We start from the raw sequence: 25625 nt of genomic DNA on the forward strand, positions 1-25625 counted from the left end.
CGCTGCTCCTATGGCTCCGCCCCCCTCCGACGATTTTTGGGTCACTGGCTCCAAAAATCAAAGATGTCAACCAGGAAGCAGCAAAACCCTGGCTTCATTTTCTCAGTGCAGAAACCAATGGGTGACGTCACGGGAGCTACGTCCATCTTTTATACAGTCTATGGGATGAACTAATCCTGCGAAGTGACATATTCCATCAGAGACAGACCAATGTAAGAAAGCACACAGACTGTGTTTGTCATGACAGAGAGTTGTTCCCAGATGAGACTTTTTAAACCTCCCCACAGGAGGCCAGTCTCTGCGTCATTATGAATGTGACCAGCCATGCACCAACGGAAAGTCGTGAATAGGAATATGTTTGTATGAGCAGGAAATAATTAAGGATGGCTAATTGGAGGTCAGCAGGTCTACCTCTCTTAAGGCTCATACAAATACGCACTCACCTTCTATGTCTTCTGTGTGAATTATTTACCCAATAAACAATATGGGAAAAAAACACCTGCAAACTAAAGACATTTACATTGTACTTACAATGCATGTAGAGACAAAGTGCAGCAGGCTGTGGTGTAAACTGGCAGCTGCAGAGCCAAAGTTGTCAAAGCCGGCTGCTATAGGAGAATTTTGCCTTTGGCTCTAAATCAGCTAAACAGACCTAAATATACATTTACTGTAAACGTTTGGCCTCCACTGTATTCTTGCAATAAATATGTTGTGCTACTTACTACTTTCATCTGAAGGCAGCCTTAATAATATTCTCCTCCAGTCTTCTCTTCTTCCATGAATGCCAACAGCAATATCAGCATTTTTTACCTCCCTGATTTTTAAAGATATTTTGTGTCTTAAAAGCAATGAAACGGGAGCAGGAGACCCCTGATGGTCTAGAGGGACATCCCTGCTGTTAGGAAAGAAATTAAACTTACCTTTAAGCCATCCTCCGATCAACAAATTAGCACAAGATGGCTTCTATGACGCTATTAAGCTCAATAACCTTTGTATGTACTGAGTGTTGTGTTAGTATTTAATAGCGTGCACACACACTCTGTGCATCATGTGACAGGCTGTGAACAACATTATACTTACTTTTTTACTGGATTTCAGTACTCCAGGCACAGTCTTGATTTCGATTTTGGCTTTGCCTTGCTGTAAACTATGTATGGTTAGTGTGCTGTGTATTAAACCCACAAAAATGAAATTTATTCTGAACCAAAACTTAGCCAAGAAAAGGTTCGGCTCACTTTATCCTCCTCCTGCACATATGCTGCACAACAACAAGCGCTGTTGTTGTTGCTTTGGCCTAAACAAAAGATTATCTGCAGTATATATATAGAATATACATATATATATATAATATATATATATATATATTGCATTATACATCCAAGTCTGTTGCATGTGTGATTGTTAAGACTCACATTGAGCCAGTATGCCAGACAGAGCGGTCTTGAACTTTTCTTTGGCCTCTTCCATCTCTTTCTCATGCTGACTCTTCTCGCTCATCAACCGGCGGATGTGACTATTAGAGGACTGGATCATGGAGTAGAAGTTGTTGGCGTTCCTGCGGTTGACTTCTCCTCGTTCTAGCCAGGTCAAGAGCACACGCACCGCTTCAGCAAACTTTCCGTCGTCTGGCCAAGAGGTGGGGACACAGAAAGAAAGGGTCACGCTGTAGGTAACCAGGAAAGTAAAAGTACATGTTCCTCTACAGACCCACAGCAGTTAAGGTGGTGAAAGCAACAAGGGTGATTGCAAAACAGACAGATTCGAAAACACTGTAAAAAAAAACACTTTTCAGTTATGCTCCACAAGGCTGCAAATGATCTGAATGATGAATCTTTCTGGTAAGTAGCAGGTAGTTCATATAATATTCAGGTAAATACATGTAATATAGTGTTAAAACCTTTTTCTCTCATTGAGATGAAAGCAAATAAAATTCCTGATATGAGTAAAGTGACATTAAAAGCTGGAAAATAAAACAAGAATAAATGAAAGAGAAATATCCGTGCTGCTGGATGAAAAGGAAAAAGACACCTGTAAATATGACAAACTCTAATATATTTGGTAACAAAACAACATTATGGACCTCAATGACAGCTGAGGGACGTGGACAAAGACATAAAAAGAGGGGATGAAACCAATTTATAGGTGGTTTGGGTAAAATGTTTCACTGTAAGCTTCTTGTCATCAAAAGGAGGAATTGGGCTTGGAGTACAGGAATATAACTGGAAGTGGAAACGGCCAAATCCCTTTTCCCCTCTGGGTAAAGATTCAGGAAAGAGTAAACCTAAGTCTGCAGCAAATAGCTGGGATGTGTGTTTTCACAACAGCAGCCCAAAGTGATCAGAAACAAATCCTTGGCTAAAACGGTGCAACGTTGGAGTTCTTTTTTGCCGAGGCCAGCAAAGGGAGAGCTGAAAAAGACACACACACACACAGATGGCAGAGAGGCAGAAAGTCACAGCCATTTTGTTATCAGGCAACTGTGACTGAGACCTGGAAGTGTCATTGCTCATTAGTGAAACAAGTTTATTCAGCCAGAAACTCGACAGAAAGCTGAGAAGAGGGAGAAAGGAGAGCTGAGGAGAGAAAACGGAAAGGATGAGCAGAGAGGAGAGCAGAGGAGAACGGACAAGATAAGAGAGCGGCATGTGCTGAGGAAGGAGCAAAACCGATATAATGTGTTCAACAGCCTTTGTGTTGCATCTTTTGTAAACACGTTTCGTAAGTTTGTTAGAACATCAGAATTAGTCTGTCAGATGTAGCAGAAGCAGTTTAGGGCTGGTCTTGTAATACCCTGGCCATCATCGGGTTCCCTCTGCAAGCACCTATATATTCAGCTACTCTTTTCCCTTATTCCCCACCTTATCAGTTTCTGGTTTGCATGAACAAAGATAGTGCCATCAAATCCATTTTCACTTTTATTTTCTCAATAACAATGTGATAAAAAAAAATAAATCTTGTCATTCCACATGTGTCAAAGGTTTTCCTCTTTAATCAAGCTCAGTTTCTTATGTTTGTATTACCATATCCTGCATATTTTACATAACATATGCATCACAGGTTGCCAGCATCAGTGCCTACCTTTGATCTTATCTCCCAGCTGGCTGCACTCGTGCTCCGAGTAGTGGACAATGGGAGGAGGGGATGGCGGCCGGAGGCGATCCTCCTCCATCTTGCGCCTGTGACGCTCTTCTCTGGCCAACATGCGCTGGCGACACTCCCACTCGTAGAGGTCATCTCTGGCCTGGGCGAAGTCCACGTGGAGTCGGCCAGTGTCTTTTTTGTCTGTGCTGGAGCCCAAACGGATACGATAACCTTGGGAGAAACCAAAATAACCCCCCCAAAAAAAACAAAAAGAAGAGAATGGGAGAAGGAATAAGCAGAAATAACGGGGAGAAGCAGATCGAACTGTGAGGAACCTAATGAGTCAAGTGTGCAAAATGTGATTATTTCCACACAGTGAAATAAGATACTCTTTAATTAGTATCTCAGCGCTGAGTGTAAGGGACAGCTTCTGTCATGTTAGAGGCAGCTGAAACTCCAGCTGCTTTTTTGTTGTGTGGACCTTAAAACTTTTGTGAAGATTCAGCTTAGATTCAGCAAAGATGCAACAAAGGCAAGTCCAGCCCAGCGAGACTGTGGAAGGTCGTAGAAGACTGTGTGGCCACCTGTGGGACTGTCCATTAAAGCCAGCTGACTAGCTGAATTCAATCATCTGGATGCCAGATAAGCACCCACACACCATTACTTCCACCTGACTAGTCATGACACTCTGGACACACGCATCCAAGGACAAATAACTGAACTCTTAAATGCCCTTTAAAGGAGCAATCAAGTTGGAGGTTTCAACTTTGGAAAAACTCATTCTTGGTTTTCCTTATTTCATTTTTCATTCACAGTTTTGGTTTTGACTTTGCATTTAGTTAAGATATACCAACTACAGCGCATTGTACATTTTCCATTGTTGAAGTGGAACAAAATGGTGGACTCAACCTCGATTCCCCTCCTGAATCACTCAGGACATACAAATATAGGTATTTGGTAAAATTAGAGGGGTGCTATCTACATGATGCTATGTTGAACAGTCTCATGAAGCTGCCAGTGAAGCTGTAGCCTTTTAGCCTTGTTATTAGATACTTGACAGGTGAGAGCAGCAAGAAAAAAAAGTAGAGCGAGAGAGAGAAGAGGGTGACATGTGACAAAAATCCCCAGTCAAATTCTGACTAAGGAAGTCACGGTTATGTAGCTTCCAGCTCACACCACTGCAGCAATGCAATGCCTGAATGCCTCTAATTTTGGACAGCTGTCAACTTCCCACTTCCTATTCACATCAGTTTCTTATTAAACTATGCTTATTTATCAGTGATTTGGTAAGGCTCACATCTTCAAGGCTGCTTAAAAAAGGGAAAAAAGAATAGAATAAATGAATTAGGAACACCATACATTGTTAAAATGTAGATGAAAAACACGCCCGAGGGCATGAATTTGACTGAACTGAATAGCAAGATAGGAAAAAGGAGCATGAGGCAAAAAAAAAAAAAAGGCACACAAATGAGCCGGAGTCTGTTTATGTCATGTGGCTTCTTTTCTTTGCCAACAGAAAGCCGCTTTCTATCGCCGTCCGCAATTTGTATTTTCACAAAAAAAAACAGAGCAAATCACAGTTTTTTGGGAGGGATCTACCTGTCTATCCACATCTCTCGCACCACTGTCATTACCCATTTTTCTTATTGGAAGCCTGTGTTTGACAAGATAGAGGGTTTTGTGGAGGACCGCGGGCCTGCATCCTCTTGGCAAAACACAAGACTTGGGAAGGCCAATTACTTTTCTAGTGTCACCGAAAAACCACAATAACTCTCATTACCCCCCTCTTCATCCCACTACTTCCCTCTTATCCCCACTCTCTCCTCTTTACTCAATTTTCACTAATGGCTGGTTGCAGATTGAAGTGAAATCATGGCCATTTAGTGATTTAATTGGTTGAAATGATCAGAGAATGTGTCCAGTGTGCGTGATCGGATCCGTGTGCGAGCGTGTGCGCTCCAACTGGACACGGTAATGATGCGCAGCATGATTCACTCAGAGGCCCAACATACTCTCATCAAAGCAGACGAGGGGGGCAGTGGTGGATGCCAGTGCAAACAGGAAAAGAAATGAGTGCAAGTTCAGTGGTTTCTACTCCAGCCTGCTCTATCTGCTGCAGGCTCCCAATCTACCACAACTTCAATATTTCATATGAGGGGATCTTGATGTGCTGGGGCTGCTTGAGTGTGTGTCATTGCAGAGTACTGTTGTTTGCACAGTGTGTGTGTGTGTGTGTGTGTGGGTGGGGTATTATTTATGGGGAAACTACACAGCTCTGTCATCACTCTAATATAGGGCCCTCCGCTCCCACATCTCACTGCGGGAATAGAGGCGGACGAAATCAAGGGACCTTTCATTCAAACTTATTCTCACACAAGCAAACACACACACACACGTACGCATTTGCACATGCATGGCCACACAATGCTGCTGGGAATACTTCTGAACTAGCTGCAGGGTCAAGCGATTTTTTTCTTCTTCTCTCCGAGCAAGAATATCTGGTCATCAATTTGAGAGATTTAACATGTCTGCAGTTTAGAAGCTGCAGCTTAAAATAATGATCAGAAAAGGATTTAAAAGCCACATGGTTAGCAGTAGAGATGTTTTTTTTCTGACTTGACGGTCATTTATTTCTTCTTTAGTAGGCTGTAGTTCAACTCTGTGTAGTTAATGTCCTGAATTGCCAATAGTTAACACAGAAGTGACTGGTTCTTTATGCATTTTCCTCAATCAGAATTACAGTTTCTAAATGTTTTTAAGGATTTCGCTAACAGAAATATCTTTAAAAATTCAATAATAATATTGCTTTCCTTAGTGGTGCGGCCCCTTGTTTTATTTATCTCAACTTTATCTTTGAGAAGTCATATTTTTGTCTTAAGCTTGGCATGGCAGGTGGCTCTAAATAATACAATACCTCTGATGAGCACTGAATGCACAAGTCAGAGCTCTAGTGAATTCGAAATGCTTGAAAAAACATGGCATCCATAATTAAGATTAAGCTGCAGATTGTAAACTAATTTTTCTTAACACTTTAATCTTTACCTTTCACTGACAGATGGCAGCACACACAGCTCAAGTTCTGCGACTGATAGTTTCTTACCAGGCACAACTTTCCTCAAGGAAAGTTTTTTTTTTAAATCAAGGAACTACATATGTTCTGATACAGTTGGTCTTTTGTGGGAGTTATATAATATATGGAAAATAATATTTATTTCCAGGCGCTCACTTTGCAATTATCTGAGTGCTGCTTAAACTGACAGAAATACACTGAAATATTACATCCATACAAAACCTTATGAATAAGATTAAGGGTTTAGAGTTATTACCTGACAAGAAGAGAGCCTTGTCCACAGTGAACTCCTCAGCAAATCTGATATGGCAGAAGTTTTTCTTGCTTTTGCGTATGGCGGTGATATCGCCGCACTGTCCGAAGACCTCCATGATGAGCTGCTCGGTGGCGTTCTCGGGCAAACCGCCGACAAACACCGTCTTACACCCTGGAGGGCGCTCTCTCGTGGCTGGAGGGGGAAGGTCTGTTTAGAGGAACAAAAGAGAATATATTCAGTTATGTGGGAACAATCGGTAGGTTGAAATATAAAGTCAAAACAGGAAAAAATAAACTGAAATACGCACAATTCGAGAAATTATGTAGCCGTCTGAGACAAATTTAAATGAATTTTGGGCATGAATTATGATCTTTGAGAAGCAGAAAACAATATAAACAGTAGTCAGTAGTAACAACTGTTTGTATTTTACACGTTTTGGCAAAAAGAGGACCAGGATTTTCTTATCTTTTTTTTTTTTTTTTTTTTACACAAGAAGAAACATAAAATCCCAGTGAAAGCCAAACACCACAGGACACCTCAAGAGGGGGTCCCGATGGGTCATAGCTGCTTTGACGGAATAAGAGGGAACAACACAGTATTAGGCGTGTGGGCTTTATATTTATATGTAACGTCAATACAAGGAAATGCAGACAGCAACAATGCTATGCTGTCTGAAAAAAGAAAAGAAAAGAAAAGAAAAGAAAAGAAAAGAAAAGAAAAGAAAAGAAAAAAACCTGCACGTGTAGCTCCAATATAAAAAGAAGCCTTTTTCTGTTTTTAAAATGTTTTTACACTATCTAGTCTGCCTACGGGGTGCATCTATACATCAAACATGCATAAAAGTCAAACATTTAGACGAAAATATATTGGAACTGAAAGCCACCCATATTAAAAGAAACTGACTTATTATGTGCAATAAAAACTTCTATCAAAAACAACGAAGGAGAGCCTCCTACGAAGGATGAGTGGCACTACAGCAATTGCAAAAATGAGACTTCCACAATAAAGCAAAAAAATAAAAATAAAGCAACCCTTCCACAAACAGTGACTAAGAAAGACAAAACCAAATTAGTAACCACAAGGCAGAAATGACAAATCTCTTAAAGGCCCTAAAGGTCAGTCTCCACATTTAGGCTGAGAATAATAAGGTCCGGGTCACAACAACATTTAAAGTAGAAGACGAAATCTGCATATAACACAATCAAAGACTTTGAAAAACAGACTACATTTTGGAGGTTGATGCTGCAAAATTCAATTAAGTCATATTTAAAACTTAGCGCTTGTGACCTAAAAAATGATAAAGCTTTATGCATGAATAATGATATCTTGGAGCAATATGTTCAGATCGTTTTTTTGTTAGATAAATGTTAATATCACACCATTCCATGCATGAAAATGAAATCCTTTTGGCCACAAAGTGATTGCAAATCCTCTCATGTGGAAGGTCCCCTGCACTGCAGAAATCACTTATTCAACACAGATGAGTGTTGACTGATCTAATCTCCAATAGATCAGGCTTCTCATCCATGATGAATGTGATTAGTGGGGTCTATGAGGAGTGAACCAGCTAATCAGTAGAACGCTGAGGATGCTGCATTTCTAGATGTCTGCTAGAAAAGCTGTGCAATCTCAGTTACCGATGCTTTTGTCCCTGTAGATGTGAATACTCTGAAAAGAACTGGGGTTGAACTTGGGATGACACCTGAGATGTATCATGAGGGTTGGGTTGATCAGCATCAAGTGGAGTCATGTAGATGTCTTGGGGCTTTAATATAGTGTGATCAGAAGGATTTCAGAACTGGTTAGGTGCACTGAGGTCAGACTTTGCAACAGATTTTGTGTAATGTCAGACAGAAGGAGGAAGAGGGTTGTAAGCCTTTGCTGCAATTCCCTGACACAAAACAGGAAATTGGGATGACAAACTATTGTGCAGAGAGCAAAATGTACTACTGATCTCCAGTTTCATCTTGATCTGTAGTACAAATGTTGAGTAATGAAAGAATGAATGAGAAGACAATACAAGCAGGAGCTGCTCAGCAGGCTCATCTTATTCTACACAGCGAAGAAGGGAGGACCTTGGTAGTGAGCTGGTACTTCAGCTTCACATTCAGCTGACATTGTTTTGGCTCTTAATAAGATGCTGGATTTAGAAATTTATAAATGGGTGCCAATAAATGTTTAAAGCCATAGTTCTGGGCAACAATAACCTTTAAATCACTAATGGCTGCACTGCTTATCTATAATAAATAAAACAAAAGTCTGGAATTTGTGATCCTCAAAAAAATAAAAAAAAGTTGTGAAAGCTGTGAAAACATAACGATCCAAAGTCAGAGTTTTCTGTTGGCTAAAAAGATTTATCGTCTCATAATCCCCTGCTGTCAGAACTCCTTGTACTTGCATGTGGCACTCTGAAGCTGCAACAAAACTTTACGTCCCCGTGTCCAAGCCAGCACTGTCCCTTTCTTTTAACTTTCTCTGCATCTATCGCACTCTCACACACAAGATACCACAACCCATCCCTGGCTCTGCCTCCTCTTTTCTTTAAATGTGAGCGTTAAAGCAAAAATATTGACTGAAGTTTCTTTCCTTGACCTCTAGAGTTGGCGGATTAAACTAGTTTTGAGTTGAGATGGACAGAAAAAGTAAAGGTGGTGCAGAAAAAGCTTGCGATAGCAAGAAAAAGCTTTGTTGGCAGATGCAACAAAGAGTTCCAAATTAACTGACCTTTTCAGTCCACGAGTGGCTGATAGAGCAGGGAGGACAGAGATAGGAGAACAGGTGCAGTGCAGCAATAACGTACCGCGTCGTAGCTTATATTTTGTAACTTCTTTTTTGCAATGGAAATTTTTAGTTGTTTTGGCTTGAACCTAGGAACTGTTTAAGACTTAGCAGAAAGTGAAATCAATTTCATGTCATCTCAGCTACATGCCGAGATACTGAATCCTCCTGCTTATCATAAGAGAACATTTTATGCAAATTAAATCGAAACAACATCCAGATGAACTATTCATGATTTTCAGATTGCAATAAATACATGATATCATACAATGTGTGAAAGCATTTGTGAACAGTCCAAGTAATTGCATTTTTATGCAAAAACAAGCAGGTGAACCTGAGGCTAAGGAAAGCAAGATGAGGATGGAGGAAGCAGCTTTTTCACAATGCACGGTGGAAATCCTACCACACAAATGTCACTGCTAGACATCAGTTTTAGAAAGTTTCTCTTTGTGAGTTTTAGACAATGAATACAAAGAAAGGAGGAGGGACCAAAGGAGAAGGTAGACACAAGGTCCAGGACAGAATAAAGAGCCGATGAATTAACAGTGGAGAAGACATACTGACAGGCGAAGAAGAAAATGTGTTTTAAAACTGCATTATAGCATACAATCTGATCCAATCTATTTGCAGACCTTTAAATACTGTATTGAATGGTATTGAATTATATTGCACTTATTGGAAACTTTGAATGTTGCGCAATTAGCAGGTTGTACTTCGAGACATTATGAAACAATGGCTGACTAATGAACTGGCTGATGGTCTTTACTTTGGGTGAGTATGGCGGTAGCTGTAAAGCAAACACACCAGCTAATTCTCAGTCTAGCCCCGTCTCACCGGCCTGCTGTCTGCGTGGCCACCCACTGCTCTGCTACACTCGCACAGGTCATCACCATTCATCACGTTGACTGGCTAAACACCTTTCCATGGGGCGAGGGGATGCCACAGCGAGGAGGCTTCAACCCTCCAAGGACTGTTATTCACAAGATAAACTACATTTACACACACTGTGAGTAAACACGTTTAGTTCATTCACGTCCCATGAACACTAAGCATTACCTGGTATACATGGAGATTTATGACACGTGTGCACAATTATCTCACAATTGAACGCACTGGGATTTTACTATCCGAGTCCTTTTGTTGATGATTTGTTCATTTTTCAGTAGACTGGTTCGGAAAGTCACTTTTCTAGGTGTTTTTCAGGAAAACAGTACTTATACTTATATGTCTGGTGCTTTTTTTTATCAGTATGATTTGCTTTATACCCATTAATTTGCCGTTTAATTTTTTAACTATTTATTGAGAAGTTATAACTGTTTTTTTTTTTTTTGTGTGTGCACAGTTTCAGTGTTGATTTTTGAAGAAACACGTTTTCACAAACATGACAGTGAAGGGATATCCAAATCTGAAGTTATCACTCATCACTGAGAATGACTAGACAAGCAGATGGCATCATAACGGTATATAAGATCTTCTTCTTAAGACTTGACTGCCTGCTGAGGAACAGCAATATGGGAAGAAATATTTTCCAATTAACTCTCTGAACCCAAAAACGTACTGATTGCTTTGAAAGGTATGTTGCCAGTTTGTTTTTTAAAGCTCAAAGTAGACCATTTATCAGAGCTAGATACTCTACAAAAAACGTCAGATTTTCACCTTTCTGATGGTCCTCGAACTACTCATTTGTGATGCGCTGTTCCATCTGCCAAATGAGCCAAATCTAAGCTTTAAATCCTGATATTTCATTGAAATAATTGTATTGTACGTTTGCAAAAAAGTGAAACAAATCTGCGTTTCTGTGACAAAAACTAAGGGATTTTTGAGCTGAACAAGGCTGAACTGCAGGATGTGTTTACACTGAGCTGCTAGTAGACAAGTATGGAAACAAATTAAACAGTTAAGCATCTTTTGTACGGACAGTCACAACTTTTTTAAACATCTGTGGGCACTTGAAAAACAGTGTACATGTTGATTCCAGATTTTTACGTTTATTATGGTTTATGGCATTTGTTCTGCCCCTCATTCAGAAATAGTGCATCTGGGTTCTATTCTTCCTTTCTGCCAATAGGGGTCGCTCTCGCCATTACTACATTGATCGTGTATATTAACAGTGCCTCCTAGTGGCCAACGATTGTAAGCAGCAGCTAAATGACTGCAACGGCTGCGTTGAATTCAGCGCGGGACGCGTAAACATGTGGAACCACCTCTCTCGGCATCGTTGTTCATTTGGGAGCCTTGGCAAATAATAATCTGTAAGTTTATGTGATAAAATGCAGTGTTGTATTGTGTTCTGCATTTACTTTAAGTTTTTAGTGGCGTATTTTCTTTCTACCAGTGCTGTATTGAAGTGAGGTAATATTGCGAGCCGTTAGTTGCTAAGCTACAGCCGACGTTATCCTCGGAGTGTAGGGGATGATGCCTGACGTCTATCACAGTTGATTATTGAGTCATGTATGCAAGAGCACTTCTGTATGTTTCCTTGTTCTGTATGCTACAGTTTCACAAAAAAAGAAAATGTGGTCTTCAGTAAAAAACAAAACAACAACAACGTGTCATTTTATTGCTGGAGCCATTTAGGTGTTTAGCTGGCTGTCTAGGTTACGTACTTACACCAACTGAGGACAGAAGAGCATTATACCCGTTTCAAACTGCAAAAAATACACTTTGAGGTTTCTCTACTTTTAGCCATGGTTGGTCTGTTTCCATAAAGGTGTAAGACTTTATATTGCAGTGAAAAAGGAGCCCACATTGAGGAGAAATGTGATAAACAAAAAACTCCAGAAACTGCTCAGGGTTCACAGGGTTGAACTAACCGATGAAAGAATTCTGGTGAGTCTTGGTTGGCCAACAATTTCTTTATATGGAGAGAAATATTTATAGATTTTCAGACGAGGTCCCTTCCTTTTACCCCTTCACAGAGTGTGATTAAGGCTGAGCCAGTGGCCGCAGTGCACCAATATAAATATTTGGACACTGTCCTGGACGAGAAGCTTAATTTTGATGCAAATGCAGATGCTATTTGTGAAATGGCAAATCAGCAGTTATTATTTTTAAGGAATAATTAGTCTGTCCTTTCTTCTGCTATGATTTGCTGCTTTGGCAATCTTAGTCTCAAAAATAGGAACAAACTGGAGAAAACCGGCAAACTGTACTTCCCTTCCATTAATGACATTCAGCACTTGTATGAAGTGAGGGTCATCTCGACTGCACAGACGTTCTTTTGAACGCTCAACAAGATTTACATATTGAGTTGCAGTTGCTTCTATTTGAGCGGAGGGTTCAGTGTCCTCATAGGTAGCAGCCATAGATACAGATTGTCCTTTGTTGTCAGTGTTGCCATTGTGCGTCTCTCTTTCTTTTCAATGATTCATGGTGATGATGTGGGAGATATGGATCCTTTGTTGTGTTTGTGTATGATGTGTTGTATGTATTTGTGTTGGACTACTGTCTGCAAAGAAAATTGTCCCATGTTGCACTACTTTAACCCCGAACACATCTACATTTACAGTGAATAGGAGCAAACAAACAACACCAGTGTATGCAGGCATCCTTCTTTGTTCAAGCTAAATGGAGTATGAATACTTTATGTGTGCACATGCATCACTGGGATACACTGCGACTATCCTCAACACTCAAAAGAATCAGTTTCATCTTTCTGACAAGAAAATTATAAAATATTTCTCTCAGAATACCTTCAACCGAGACATGGGCGTCACAGTGTTTGATGTCCAATTTGACTATCACAATGAGTCCACAGGTTCAAATGTTTGCCATCCATTCAGAGAGAGAAATTGTACTAACACCACTTCAGCGCAAAATAGTCGAGTATGCAGAAGTGGCAGTGGAGAAGGTGAACGAGCAGTCAAAGTTGAATGCAGAGGGTGAGGCTGAAGAAAAGGGAGAAAGACACAAAGAGAATAGAGCTTGATGAGGATGCGCATTAACGGTAAGGTTATGTAAACTGAGGAGGTAGAAGAGGGCAAGAGCACAAGAGTTGGGGGAGGGCTGAAGGGGCTGTTGTTGCTCAGCTAAAAGGTCAGTGAGAGAGGATGCTGCACGTGGTGTCAGGTTGAGTGTGTGCAGCAGGAGGGTAATGACTACTTGTCATGGACACCATATGCAACCTTGTTGCAGAGATGCCAGCGTTTTCGCTGTGATATTTACTAAAAGCCTGAGTGCAGCTAACGTCAGTGTTTCTTTCCCTTTGTTCCTCACACACTGTACAAACCATGTGCAAAACTAATACAGCTTCCACTCAGAGCAGGAGCTTTTAATTGTCTGGTTCTACTGTACCAGTGATCTCAGTGGTGAAGCTGTAACAGTATCAGAGGACATTTTTCGTCATGCAATTTACAGCAAGCTTAATGATGCTCAATGTGGAAGTACAGTCCAACTCTATAGTATGTTGTCAGTATAAAGACTTTCTTCATCTCTTAACAATTTGTCCTCCAACATCACTGTTTTGCACCCAGAAGCACTTTTGATGGCAGGCAGTATGAAATAACGATTCACGCCTATCATCAAAGTTCTCCTCTCACCAACTCGTCAGCCCTGTCCTACTGGAAGACAACACGGCTGTAGTTAGAGACATGCTGAAAAGATAAAATGTCCTCAAAATAAAACTGACTTAACAACCAGATTTTACATTTTTTGATCGGTAGATTTTTAGGCAGACTGCTTTTTCTGCTCAAAAGTTTGGTGAACAGTAGTATCCTGCATAACCTGACATTTTTGGCAGGTTTTGTATGCCTATTTCATGAAGCGGTTCTGTATGCGTTGTTCCAACAGTATGGACTGAAAAAGTCTAATAACAAATTCTACCCATCTATTCGTTTTCTGCTGCTCTGTGCTGGTCCAGGATTGTGTTGTCTGCAAAGGTGTCCAGATACATCTCAAACGTCCTTCTCTCCAGCCTTTTCCTTCAGTCCCTTCAGGGGAATCCTGAGGCATTTTCAGTCTAGGTGGAATATGTAATCCCTGCAGCTTTTTTCTGGCTCCGCCCCACTGTCTCCTTAAGGTGGATGTGCTCAGAATACTTTCACTTAGAGGCATCCAGGAGACATCCTGAGAAGATGCTTGATCCTGGCTTCTTAAAATGCAAAGAAGCAGCATTTTTACTATGCGCTTCTTCTGAATCTGGACTGCGAATGAACCCAGACATTCAGATTAGGAAATTATACCTTCAGGCTCAGTTCCCTCTTCTTTTTTTTCAATATTCAAATTGTGCCTTTATTACACTGGAGACACAGACAGGAAATGCGGGTAATATGGGGACAGATGTTAGTGATTATGTGCCTTAGCTACCGGAGTACCCAGTGGCCCTTCATCACCCTTTTCCGCATCAAGTCACCTGTGTGGATCTCATTCTTAATCTTCACTTACATGTGACAAAGTCTAAAGCTGTAAATTATAACTATGAAAACTGTTATAGCACAGGTTAGTATTTAAGGCTAGTTGCCAAAAAGGGAACATTAAAGTCCCCATCTACCTCAGTACTCTGCCCACGTGAGACAGAATTAGTGACGAGACACAACCTTGCGGGTTGGCTATAGTGTCTACGCCAATACACCAAATGATCTCTGGACGGACAATCACTGATGATGCTTTCATAAGGGCAAAAGCTCTACATTATCAGCAGCAGTAGGAACAAAGTACATGTGGACATCCCCATGTTTTTACATCTTTGAACTTGGCCAACCCACTAGTGAATCTAAGTTATTTAATGTTTACTAAATGTCTACGAGAGCTCCAAACAAAGCAACACCATGTCGAAGGAGTTGTCTGGGTGTTTTTTTTTTTTTTTTTTTTTTTTTTTACAACAGACAGCAGATAAGTCAAGTTTAAACTTTGCAAACAGTTTCACATCACTTAAAAACAGAAGGCTAACTTGTCCATGTTGTACTCCTCAACCATTCTTGTGCCGGGATCACAACTTGGTTTAGATTTATTTTGAGAAAATCATAAGGATTTTGACAACTGCATGCTGGTCTGCTCTGAGTCTTTTATCATTTCAAGTATAAAGCAGTGAGACATTAATGTGTTTTTTTGTCATCTATTTAGACCAATAAGGCTAGCAGGTACAGCACAATCAGTTCATTGTGGCCTCAGAGATGACATGCTATTATTTCTCCCCATGATCAACCGTGTGGTTAAAGAGCAGGTACAATTTCAGTTGACCAAGATTGTCTTTGGTTGAGAACAGCCCTACTTGCCAGACTAAACAAGGGCCAGTCTTTCAATTGATTTTAACCTGGCCCTTCCCGGGGACCAATTTGTCTTAAGAGACACTGCAAGGAGCTGCTGACCCCAACAACACAACTCCAAGAGTCACAGAGACACATGATCAACCCGCCATGATGAAGTGGCAATTCTCTCAGGGCATTAAGCATGCCTGTTGGCTGTCTACTGAGTTACTTGACTTTCATGAGAAGGATCAAGTCTGGACAGTTTTCCTCAGATGTCTCCCTATACAAAATACCTGGCTTAGAGATTAACCGCTTTTTGTGAAACTGAAATAGGTGACAGGCAAAAAGATCTTAAGCGGAGATGAGATCAAAAAAAGTGAGCGAAGCGTAAGTGGGACAGAGTACAAAGGCAGAAAAGTAAAAAGTAAGAATAAAGACAAGAAATGTCCACAATTAAGTCTTGTGTCAATGCACCACCAAGAATTGAAAAGGCGTCAAGTTTTGTGGCGCAGATCATTTTAGACAAGGTATTAAGCCATGATGTCAATTTTCCAATTAATGAATGCGTACTAGGCCACATGTGACACAGAAAAAGTTCTCACTTGTGTCAGAGAGTGATTGTGACAGGCTGTAAAGTTGTTGGGTAATTTCTTGACAAGCTGATCCCTCACTCAGCCTCAGGGTTTATATGTGCCCTTGAACAGAGTACCTAGTTCATTTCTCTCTCTGCTCCTGAGGACTAGCTCGAAATATGTTCCTAGGTGAAGTCAAAACTTTTAATCAGCTTTTCTCCCTGCACTATAATGTGACAGCTTATACTCTGCCAAAACGCACACCGCAGATATACAAGAATATCTTAAAACAACTTTACGAATGTGGAGAAACAAAAACAAAAACAATATTTGCCTAACAGAATGCAAAAGTGTATGTTTTGTTTTGTAAAAGGATTGTAAACTCCCAAATGCCACTGCGGTGAGGAGCTTTTGTTTTAGTTCACCTTGAAGATGACATGTTACGCTTGTTTGAAAATAGTCCCAAGGCAGAAACTTTTCGGGAGCAGGAAATCTAAAAAGCTAAGGTGGGATAAATCAAAGGACCCCCCACAACTTCTCTCCTAACTCTGGATAATTGGAAGGTGGTGGTGAGATAAATATAAACAACAGCCTGTGCAGCACTCTTCTAGTCACACTATATAAGTTGACTCGCTCTGAAAATTTCCATAGTTTCTTGTGTGAATACAAATGCGGCTCACGGTGATTACGTTGGCAATTGGGCAGAAAGAGGATAAAAAAATAAAGTGCAACAACAAAGGTTATCAGCTCCTACGCTGACATTGTTGATTAATTTCTTCAATATTGGAACACCAAGTATAGGGTAAATTTTAATATAAATCTAGGGCATGACATCTAACAAGAACAGAATCTCAAATCTCTTCCCAGAGATGAATCACCCAAACAAAACCACACGCTGACGTCCACACTAAGTCATTTTGTTATTTCATCTTTTTTCTTACATTTAGTGAAGAGTGAGCAGATCTGTTGGGCAAAGTTGTAAATTGTTGATCAAAAGAAAATGAAACAGCATCTATTTTCTTTTTTGTTATTTTTCAAGCCAGTATGACGACAGCAGCTCAAATGTGAATACTTGCTGGATTTTCTTTATCCTCTATGATAGCAAATACTGTACTATTTTAAGGTTTTGGACCACTGGAGTGGACAAAACAAGCAATTTGAAGAAGTCAACTTCAGCTCTGGGGAGTTGTGATTGGCATTTTATTACTGTTTCACAGTTTAACCATTAATGTAAAAATCATTTAAAGAAGAAAGTAACTGTCAGATAGTGGTGCGTGGGATGGGGTTTTGTAATACCTGACACATCATCTGAGATAATTTACACTGCCAAAGCTGCAAAAATATGTGTTAACAACGCATCAGAACTCGAACCTTCGTTGTTGGACGCATAAACCACAGTGGTCACATTTCTAATGCTACATTTTCATTGAATCCAGGTATCACTGTTCTCTGTCTACTGCAATTTTCTGGTTACTACTGTGGATTTCACCAATGAGTAAATACACCTTAAAATTTTATGCAGCGGATTGAGTTTGAGACACTTTAAGATACAACTTCTGTTAACTGAGCACAGGTGGATTTCCTCAGTCACGGTACCTGCTCCACTCACAGGTTACACCAACCGTTTATAGTAAAAACTGGATCTGCAGTTATGTCTCCACTAAACTATCTTGTTTTAGAGATGGCTTGGTTTAGGATGTATTTTCAGCAGCACATGATGATCACTCAGAATGATCATACAGAGCAATCCTAGAGATGTTAAATATTACAGGAATCCTACAGGCAGAAGTGCATTTTCATGATCCTCTTGCTCTACCATGACTGCACGTTGCTACTTGTTACTGATAAATTATCGTGTGGGTGCAGAAAGATGTGCAATAGATGTCAGAAGAAAATGAAACAGCATCTAGTTTGATCATGCAGATTACTGACAGTCAAGCTACCCTACAGTGTGTGTTTAAGAGAGAGTGATCAAGAAAAGTTGGAATCACAGCAAAGCCCACAGTGTTTCCTTGTTATTGATAGTCAGAGCTTTGCTTTGTCCCGTTTTTACCCAACCTGCCAAAACCCATGACGTTTCTATTAAGTTTACCCGAAGCTGCCTGACCCATGGGCTATGAGTAGGGCTCAAAAATATCTAATTTTCTTGTTTCTGGCAGATCTTGCGATTTGATTTGCGGGACAATCTTTCTTGAAGTCGACCTTCACTTTAATATTCAATGTGTAACCGTGTAACTCCAGCTCACATGAGATTACATCAACACCGTGCCTGTCACACAAGGAGGACAGCATACATTTGTAAAACCATTGACATAACAGTTGAAAGTCTTGATCAAATGTGCTTCAAAATGTATGAAATGTGGCTACTAAATAATGAGACTAAACTCAGTGGGACCCCAGCTTAGATGCCTGAACCACATAGTGTACGTTAATCTACCATCAACAATGACTGACAGTTTCAATCTGACCAAACTAAACAAAAGTGAATTCCAGCAGTAGTCTCAATATTTAATCGGCACTAAACTGCAGTTTTTACAATCTGTTATCAGGTATGAGTTAACCCACACATCACTACTGCCAGACTGACTGACACGGTGAGTTGGAAGTAGGGCAGCACGATATATCGTTTCAGCATCAACACCTTGATGTACACAACATTCGCACTGCATGAAGAGCAATGTTACATAAGGCACATCATGTTGCAACTTCTTCTTTGCTGTTTGACACAAAAATATAACTTGCGCTGTCATTCTCTTTAAACAATCTTTTAAGGCTTCTTGGATTGGAGGTTTTTCTTTAACTTTATTTACACAAAATTTGTCGATACGCAGGGTCAGTGAAATAAGTGAGGGACAACAAAGAAACAATGATAAGAAAAAAGCGGTCTGGAAAAGAAATGAAAAAAGAAATTTCGGCTCCAGAAAGGATGATGTTAACCAAACACAGGTACTTCGCCGGCAGTGTCTGGCAGTTGTTGCGACTATAAGAGAGAAATCAGCATGACAAAGCTCTATATGACGAACGCAAAGCCAGTTCTGAATGTTATCCGAAGCAAAAAACTATGCTGGATGCCTTTGCCAGTCTTACACCAAATGAAAAAGGCAATGAATGGATATTTATTTTTTTTCAGTGAGGATGCACATTCCTACAAAATCAACCTCAGTCATTTTAGAACTCTCTTCAAATACCGTTATTAAAGACATCTAGATTAAAAAAATTTTCACGTCACTGTATATTGCAGAAAAACAAAATGTCAGATTTTTCCAATACTGTGCAGCCCTTGTTGCAAGAATGAGATAATGAAGTAATAAGAACCAGACCCTCTCTGTGAGAACTAAGTATGTTGTATGTTGGACATAGTTTAAGGATAATTTTTAAGCTGCTGCCTCCAAAGTCCAGATAATTTAACAGAATCAGATGTCTTCTATAGCAGTGTGATTCTTTCCTATAAAGCCCTTGTTGAAGGAAAGGTTGGGGCAGTGAGGGGGGCCTGGTGTAGGATTAGCATAATATTATGACTTACTGGGGTTGGGGGGGAACAGGGTGCAGCTCTTGCAGTGAATGATCTCCTTGACAACTGGTATGTCCTGGGAGAGGGGCGCAGGCACCATACCGAGGCCGGGCATCATTGGGTTCATAGGGGTAATTCCAGCCATCATGCCGAGGCCAGGATCAAAATCTGGAGGCAGGAGAGAAATATGAATACAATCACACAGTTGTTCCTTCTAAGGAAAGAAGTAACACCTACACAGGGAAAAGAAACTAAACACGACTCACATCCAACAGCTAACCGTCGGTCAGATATCAATTGAGCCAATACTAAATCTTTTAAGTTCCATTTCACATCGTGTGCTTATTTCCTGAGTGATTCTTCTGTCAACACCAGTGACACACAAACAGCCTACACATAATGGAATACGCAGCCATTCATGAATAAATCATCTCGTAAACAACATACATATTTTAAGAAGTTTTTACTGAGTCACTCCTCCACTCTGTCACTCCTGCTGTTTGACTGATGACCTTATAGATAATGTAGCTGGGTGTAAAACTTACATGACAGAGAGGGTTTTATTTACAATATTGATTTACACTGTGGCTGAGGAAACATGGACTCACTTATACAGACGCACCCACAGCCGCGTGTGCTTTAAATGTACGCGTGTGTCCCAGTGGGCAATTTTTTGAAATGGAAATGACGCTGCCCTCCGTGTGTGTGCTTAAACATCACCTGCAGAGGAATTGGACTTTGCAATTATGCTGCAGGGTGCGTAGCGCTTATGCACCTGTGTATATGCACACAGGAGCACTGCTTACGAAAACAAATCCTTTGCTAGGGATTATATCCACACCGTAATGTGCTGGAGGTGACAAAATCAATCTGATACACTAGCTTAAAACAATTTTACAGAAGGTGTTATTTGCTGACTGTGAGATGCAGTTGATGAAATGGGAATCTTGAAATAAGCAACGTAATGAATCTAACACAAACCTTAAGATTAAAAAAAAAAAGAAAAAAGTATAAATAAATATTTTAAAGAGCCCATACTATGCACATTTACAGGTTTTTAATTGTGTTTTGGGGATTTGGTAGAATATGTTTACCTGCTTTAATATATAAAAAACAATCTTGTTTTCATACTGTACATTGCTGCAGCACCTACCCATCTGAAGCACTCTGTTCTAGCTCCTTTCTCTTTAAAGGCTGTTTATGTACTGTGACCTCGGGTCTCTGAGTCTAGGGATGCACCCCCAGCACAAACGGCTCTGGCAAGGAATTAACGGGGGACTGCAATGAGGCTGGTCATTGTTTATTTGAAGACGTGCCAAACGCATAGGCAGGCGTTATGCAAATGTGTTATGTGGGGACATAAATAGGTAACCGAATAAAAGCCCGAACTTCTAACAAAGTGCTCCAGTGAGGTAGGGAGCAGTGTTGTCTCGGGACGAGGATAACTCCCTTTGGCATGGACTTTGGGTTTTGAAAGTTTGCAGGCCTTTTACGAAAAAAAAACAACAAAAACAAAAAAGAGGTATAACACACTGAAGGAAAGGGAAAACCCCTGAAATGCACAAAGCGGGCTCTTTAAAATAGTCCCTTTAGCTTGTTTTGTAAATACACAAACGTGGTCCTTCAGGGGACACAGTGAGACGGTACAGTGGCAGCAGATAGCAGGAGTACAAAAATATGAAACTGTTTATTATTTCGGCCTTGAATTACATGTCATAACAATACAACTAAGTTAAAATATAAAAATGAACCAACTTAAGACTAACGATTAAAATTCTAGTCATCATAATGAAGTGTTGTTTGCTTCAATTACAATTTAATTTCATAAGAAATTATTGTTATTTAACTATAGAGTGTCTATAGTTAGCTCAAAATATGCTTTTTTGAAGTGTGTTGTTTGTGACTTACTGACTATTCTGACATTAGCAGCGAGTTTCAGTTGCCAGCAGACACTTTAACTGACATTGGTCCTTTTGTCGTATCTACTCAAAAAATGCTCTTATTGGAGCATTATCTGTACGTACTTCTTTTATTATCGTTTTGTGATTGTTGAACTGTGATTTAGTAGAATTTTGTGTGAACTCTTTACCAAGCAAGCCAAATGCTAGCTGTCAGGAGCTAACGTGATGCTAATGCAAAAGTCTAAGAAACTGATAGAACAGCTTTTGCACATTTTACTCTCTTCTCTTTCATTCTTGTGGACCTTATGTGTTTGCTTTCTATATGAATTACTGAGTTGGGCTTCCTGTGGGGTCTTAATGTTCGTGCCATGTCAAAGGTATAATTACCCGTTTCAGTCTGACATGATTAGAGTTCATGTCAAAGAGTAACTATTACTTGGAAACTTGTTATTTTTCCAATTTACAGTACGCCGCAACAGTTTTAAGCACTAAAAGACAAGAGTAGATAAATTATGATGCCATGACTAGCTTTAACAATTAACTTCATATAAAGCGAGGTCGGCAAATCAATTGTTGTGACCATCCTTTGACCTTTAAACAGCACCGGTTCTTCGAAGTAGATGGCAGTAAGGTTGAACTTGTCACACTTCCTCTGTGTTTCTAGTCTTACCAAATGGTTTCTGTCTCTTCATTTAAACTGAAATTGACTCCATGATGTTGAAACCAGAGCTACACCACCTGCTTAGAAATCTTTTCTTTCTGACTCTGGTTTCACATTTGGGGCTGCTGTCATGCTGAATTTGTGGACAATCAGATGTCTCCCTGGTATTGCATAATGACAAGAATCTAATATATGGTGTTTAAAAAAATCAAGTATGGGTGCGTCCATCAACAAAATATCATCATTCCATAAAATGAAACTCACATTTAATAGATATGGTGGCATATTGTCAGGGCATAGTATTTTAATACTCAAATGACCACCTCTGCGGTCCACCTCTCATACATACACTAATGATGACGGGAACGCTCACAAGTCATCCATCATATATGACATGAACACATCTTTAATGCTGTTCTGTCACTGGTGATATTTAGTTTCTTCCTGATATGAAACTCACTGCAACTCATTTGACAGCTCATCTACTGCTTGTCAGTTTTTGTGTTGTTGTGCTATCATGTTTACAGAAGGTTACCTCTGGTACCTTCGTTCTAGCTAATGCTAATTAACTCCTTGTTTGTCACTATAACTGAATTTTAAGCTCAAAGTTTCACAAATGCTTCAGGTAAAAAAAAAAGATCTGCTGTCTTTAACCTTTTACTGGAAGTGTGTTTTGCTCAATCCATAGCTGTGCACCTCACAGTGAAGGAAAACAGCATATTTTCGAAATAACGTTTTTTGAGTTTTAAAAATGTAATTGCATTGGCTATTGAATAAAGACACCAAAATGTGCCAGGAAAATTTAGGCTTGATTTATGGCACACAGAAGAAAGGACGGTGAGGGATAAACAAACAAGGATGAACCTCAGATGGGCATTTACTCGACACAGAGAGCTCTGGGATCTGACATTTACTTATCATTATTTCTACTGGATCAGTAAGTAATAAAACAACCTGCCTACTTATTAATACAACCAGGTATTTTGCTTTTTCATAGCCCTGAGAAAGGGGTTTCGACTTTAAACTGGGATTATTTCCTACTTCTTAGACAGTAGTCAGGCTACTAGTGTTGATGTGGTTAATTTATATATTGTACTCATATTTTTCATGTGATTATTTAACACTGGAGGCTGTTGGGTTCCATGAAGGGCAAGCAACATTTAATAACAATGCAAAAAGAAAGGTCTGAAAAGGAATAAACATTGATTTATGAATTGAACACAATTTCAGCTCGGGCTCCAAAAAATCGAGTATCTGTTGGAGTCTAAAAATAAGAGAAGCAAACATGACATGATTTCATTTTTAATTCTGATGTTTTGGATCTTCAATAGCAATAATTTCAGCAAATAAAAAAACACAATACTTCCTGTTCTTCAGTCTACTGCTTTTACTTAAAGTAGACGGATATAGAAACATTTCCACAAAAGTGATTCCCTCTAAATCCATTGTAAGAGGGAAAATGGATGAATTAAATGACACTAAGTGAGGGAGAATAAAGAAATATGCACATTATTGAAGACTTGGAATGCGTCCCTGGAGCCGGAGAGAGTGTAATAAATATGCTAGACTGATAAAACCGGCTGAAGGACAAAAATGAGCGAAGAGAAATAGAAGGCGGATAAAGAAAAGAAAAGACAGTCCCAAAAAGAAAATGGAGTAAAGTGAGTTACACAAAAAGAAAAAAAAATAGATGGAAACTATATGTCTACTGATGACCTCACCATCAGTCTCTAACTTGGTGTCAGACTGAGAGGAAACTAGTGATAAGGACCCAAACTGCCAGGCGATTGATGAGTTCTTCTCCATGATAAGGTGAAGAAAAAGTAGATGGAGAGCAGGAGGGAAGATAAGCAATCGTGGATGAAGTGTTAGAGGGTGGTGCAACAGCTAGCCTGAATGCCAAACACGGTGTCTACAAATGGACTGAGTGAACAAAACAGAAAATAAACGTAAACCAAATTCCGTCTTGTGGGAAGCCGCCCGAAGAACATATTGGAAAAACATCTAAATAATGCTGTTTTTCCGACAAACCAGTCCTGTTCTAATGGTGAAACATGGATACATACTTATGAGTTCATACATTGTAGATACATGCAAAGCAAAACAGATTTCAGCTCACATGGAGAAAGCGATCTGGTTACATCAGGGTGCAATTTCACCGCAGTGCTGCTCATGTCCCTGTCGGTGTGTGTGAGCCGATGTATTTATCCTCGACCATTAAAAGCCCGAGACCTGAAGCCAGCGTGTAGCAGAGCTGCGTGTAATAAAGGAGATTGTTTACTTCTTCTTAAGGATTTCCAGCTACACCAGAGTTCTCTAATATCCATTCTCAACAGTACAGCTCGAGGACACGTTTGATCACTAGCATACCATTATTTCCTTCTTCCGTCAGTGCTACTCAACATAACTGTAAGTGGACGCAGATGAACGTTCAGCTTTCTGCATAAATAGCTACAGTTTTGGTTGTGTTCCAGATTGATATTTTACAACATTTCCAGGCTTGATGGTTTAGATTTGATCTCATTCAGCCTGCCACTTTTTCATTCGTTCATTGGCAGCTTTGTTTCCTTTGGTTATCCTTGCTGACTATGATAAATACAAGTCAAGTGTCAGAACTAATAGGTTAAACACAGACGACTACATATTCTCAAAATAAAGAAAAACAATCGGCTGTTCTATTTAGTCCATTGTTGGTTAACCTATCAATTATTATTTCACTTGTAAGTCCTCAAACGCCTTGATTTGTGGTTACAGACTAGGATAGAAACTGTCCATCCATCCATCCATCCATTATCTATACATCGCTTAATCCTCATTAGGGTCGCGGGGGGCTGGAGTCTATCCCAGCTGACTTAGGGTGAAGGCAGGAGACACCCTGGACAGGTCACCAGTCTATCACAGGGCTACACTTAGAGACAGACAACCAAGCACACTCACATTCACACCTACAGACAATCTAGAATCACCAATTAACCTCAACATGTTTTTGGACTGTGTGGGAGGAAGCCGGAGAACCCAGAGAGAACCCACGCTGCACGGGGAGAACATGCAAACTCCACGCAGAAAGATCCCGGTGCCCCCATCTTGATGTGAACCGGCAACCTTCTTGCTGTGAGGCAACAGTGCTACCAACTGCGCCACCTTGCAGCCCAGATAGAAACCAGATGATATTTAAATTTAGGAAGCTAAAATTACCCCTTTTGGTAGACCACTTTTAAGTGCACATTTTAGATTTTTTTTTTATGCAGCACAAACTGGAGCAGAAAAAAGAAACAGCTTGCATTTTGCAAGACCGGACAAGGTGCATCAGGTCAGAAGCCCACCGGGAGCATGCTTGCTGTTTTCTTCAACATTCATGGAGTTGTGCACCATGACTTCTTCCTCCGGGGTCGGATTGTAAAGGCAGAGTTTGACTGTAACATGCCGAGGTCTCTGAGAGGGAACATTTGGCGTAAATGCAAATTGTGGCTCCATGGCATGAGTGATGCACTGTGCCTTGAGCCCGGTCACAGTGCAATGATTACACAGGTCTTTTTTTGACCACAATATAATCCTTGCTCCTCACCTACACTATTCAGTAGATACTCAGCACAGACAAGCTTTAAATCAG

The 25625-nt window shown here is 40.1% G+C and overlaps 1 protein-coding gene across 2 annotated transcripts in view; it reads right to left on the minus strand.

The window, feature by feature from the left end:
* enox2 (ecto-NOX disulfide-thiol exchanger 2) overlaps nt 1–25625 on the minus strand; it is a 192579-nt gene that overhangs the window by 27263 nt on the left and 139691 nt on the right. For both annotated transcript variants that reach the window (XM_008294984.1, XM_008294992.1), the window contains 4 exons: nt 19466–19621; nt 6408–6614; nt 3079–3312; nt 1413–1625 (listed from right to left, as the gene is read on the minus strand). In XM_008294984.1, the coding sequence (XP_008293206.1) occupies nt 1413–1625; nt 3079–3312; nt 6408–6614; nt 19466–19621 (810 nt within the window). The remainder of the gene's footprint in view (nt 1–1412; nt 1626–3078; nt 3313–6407; nt 6615–19465; nt 19622–25625) is intronic.

This window comes from Stegastes partitus, unplaced genomic scaffold (genome assembly GCF_000690725.1).
Source record: "Stegastes partitus isolate 25-593 unplaced genomic scaffold, Stegastes_partitus-1.0.2 Scaffold22, whole genome shotgun sequence".
NCBI lineage: Eukaryota > Metazoa > Chordata > Actinopteri > Pomacentridae > Stegastes > Stegastes partitus.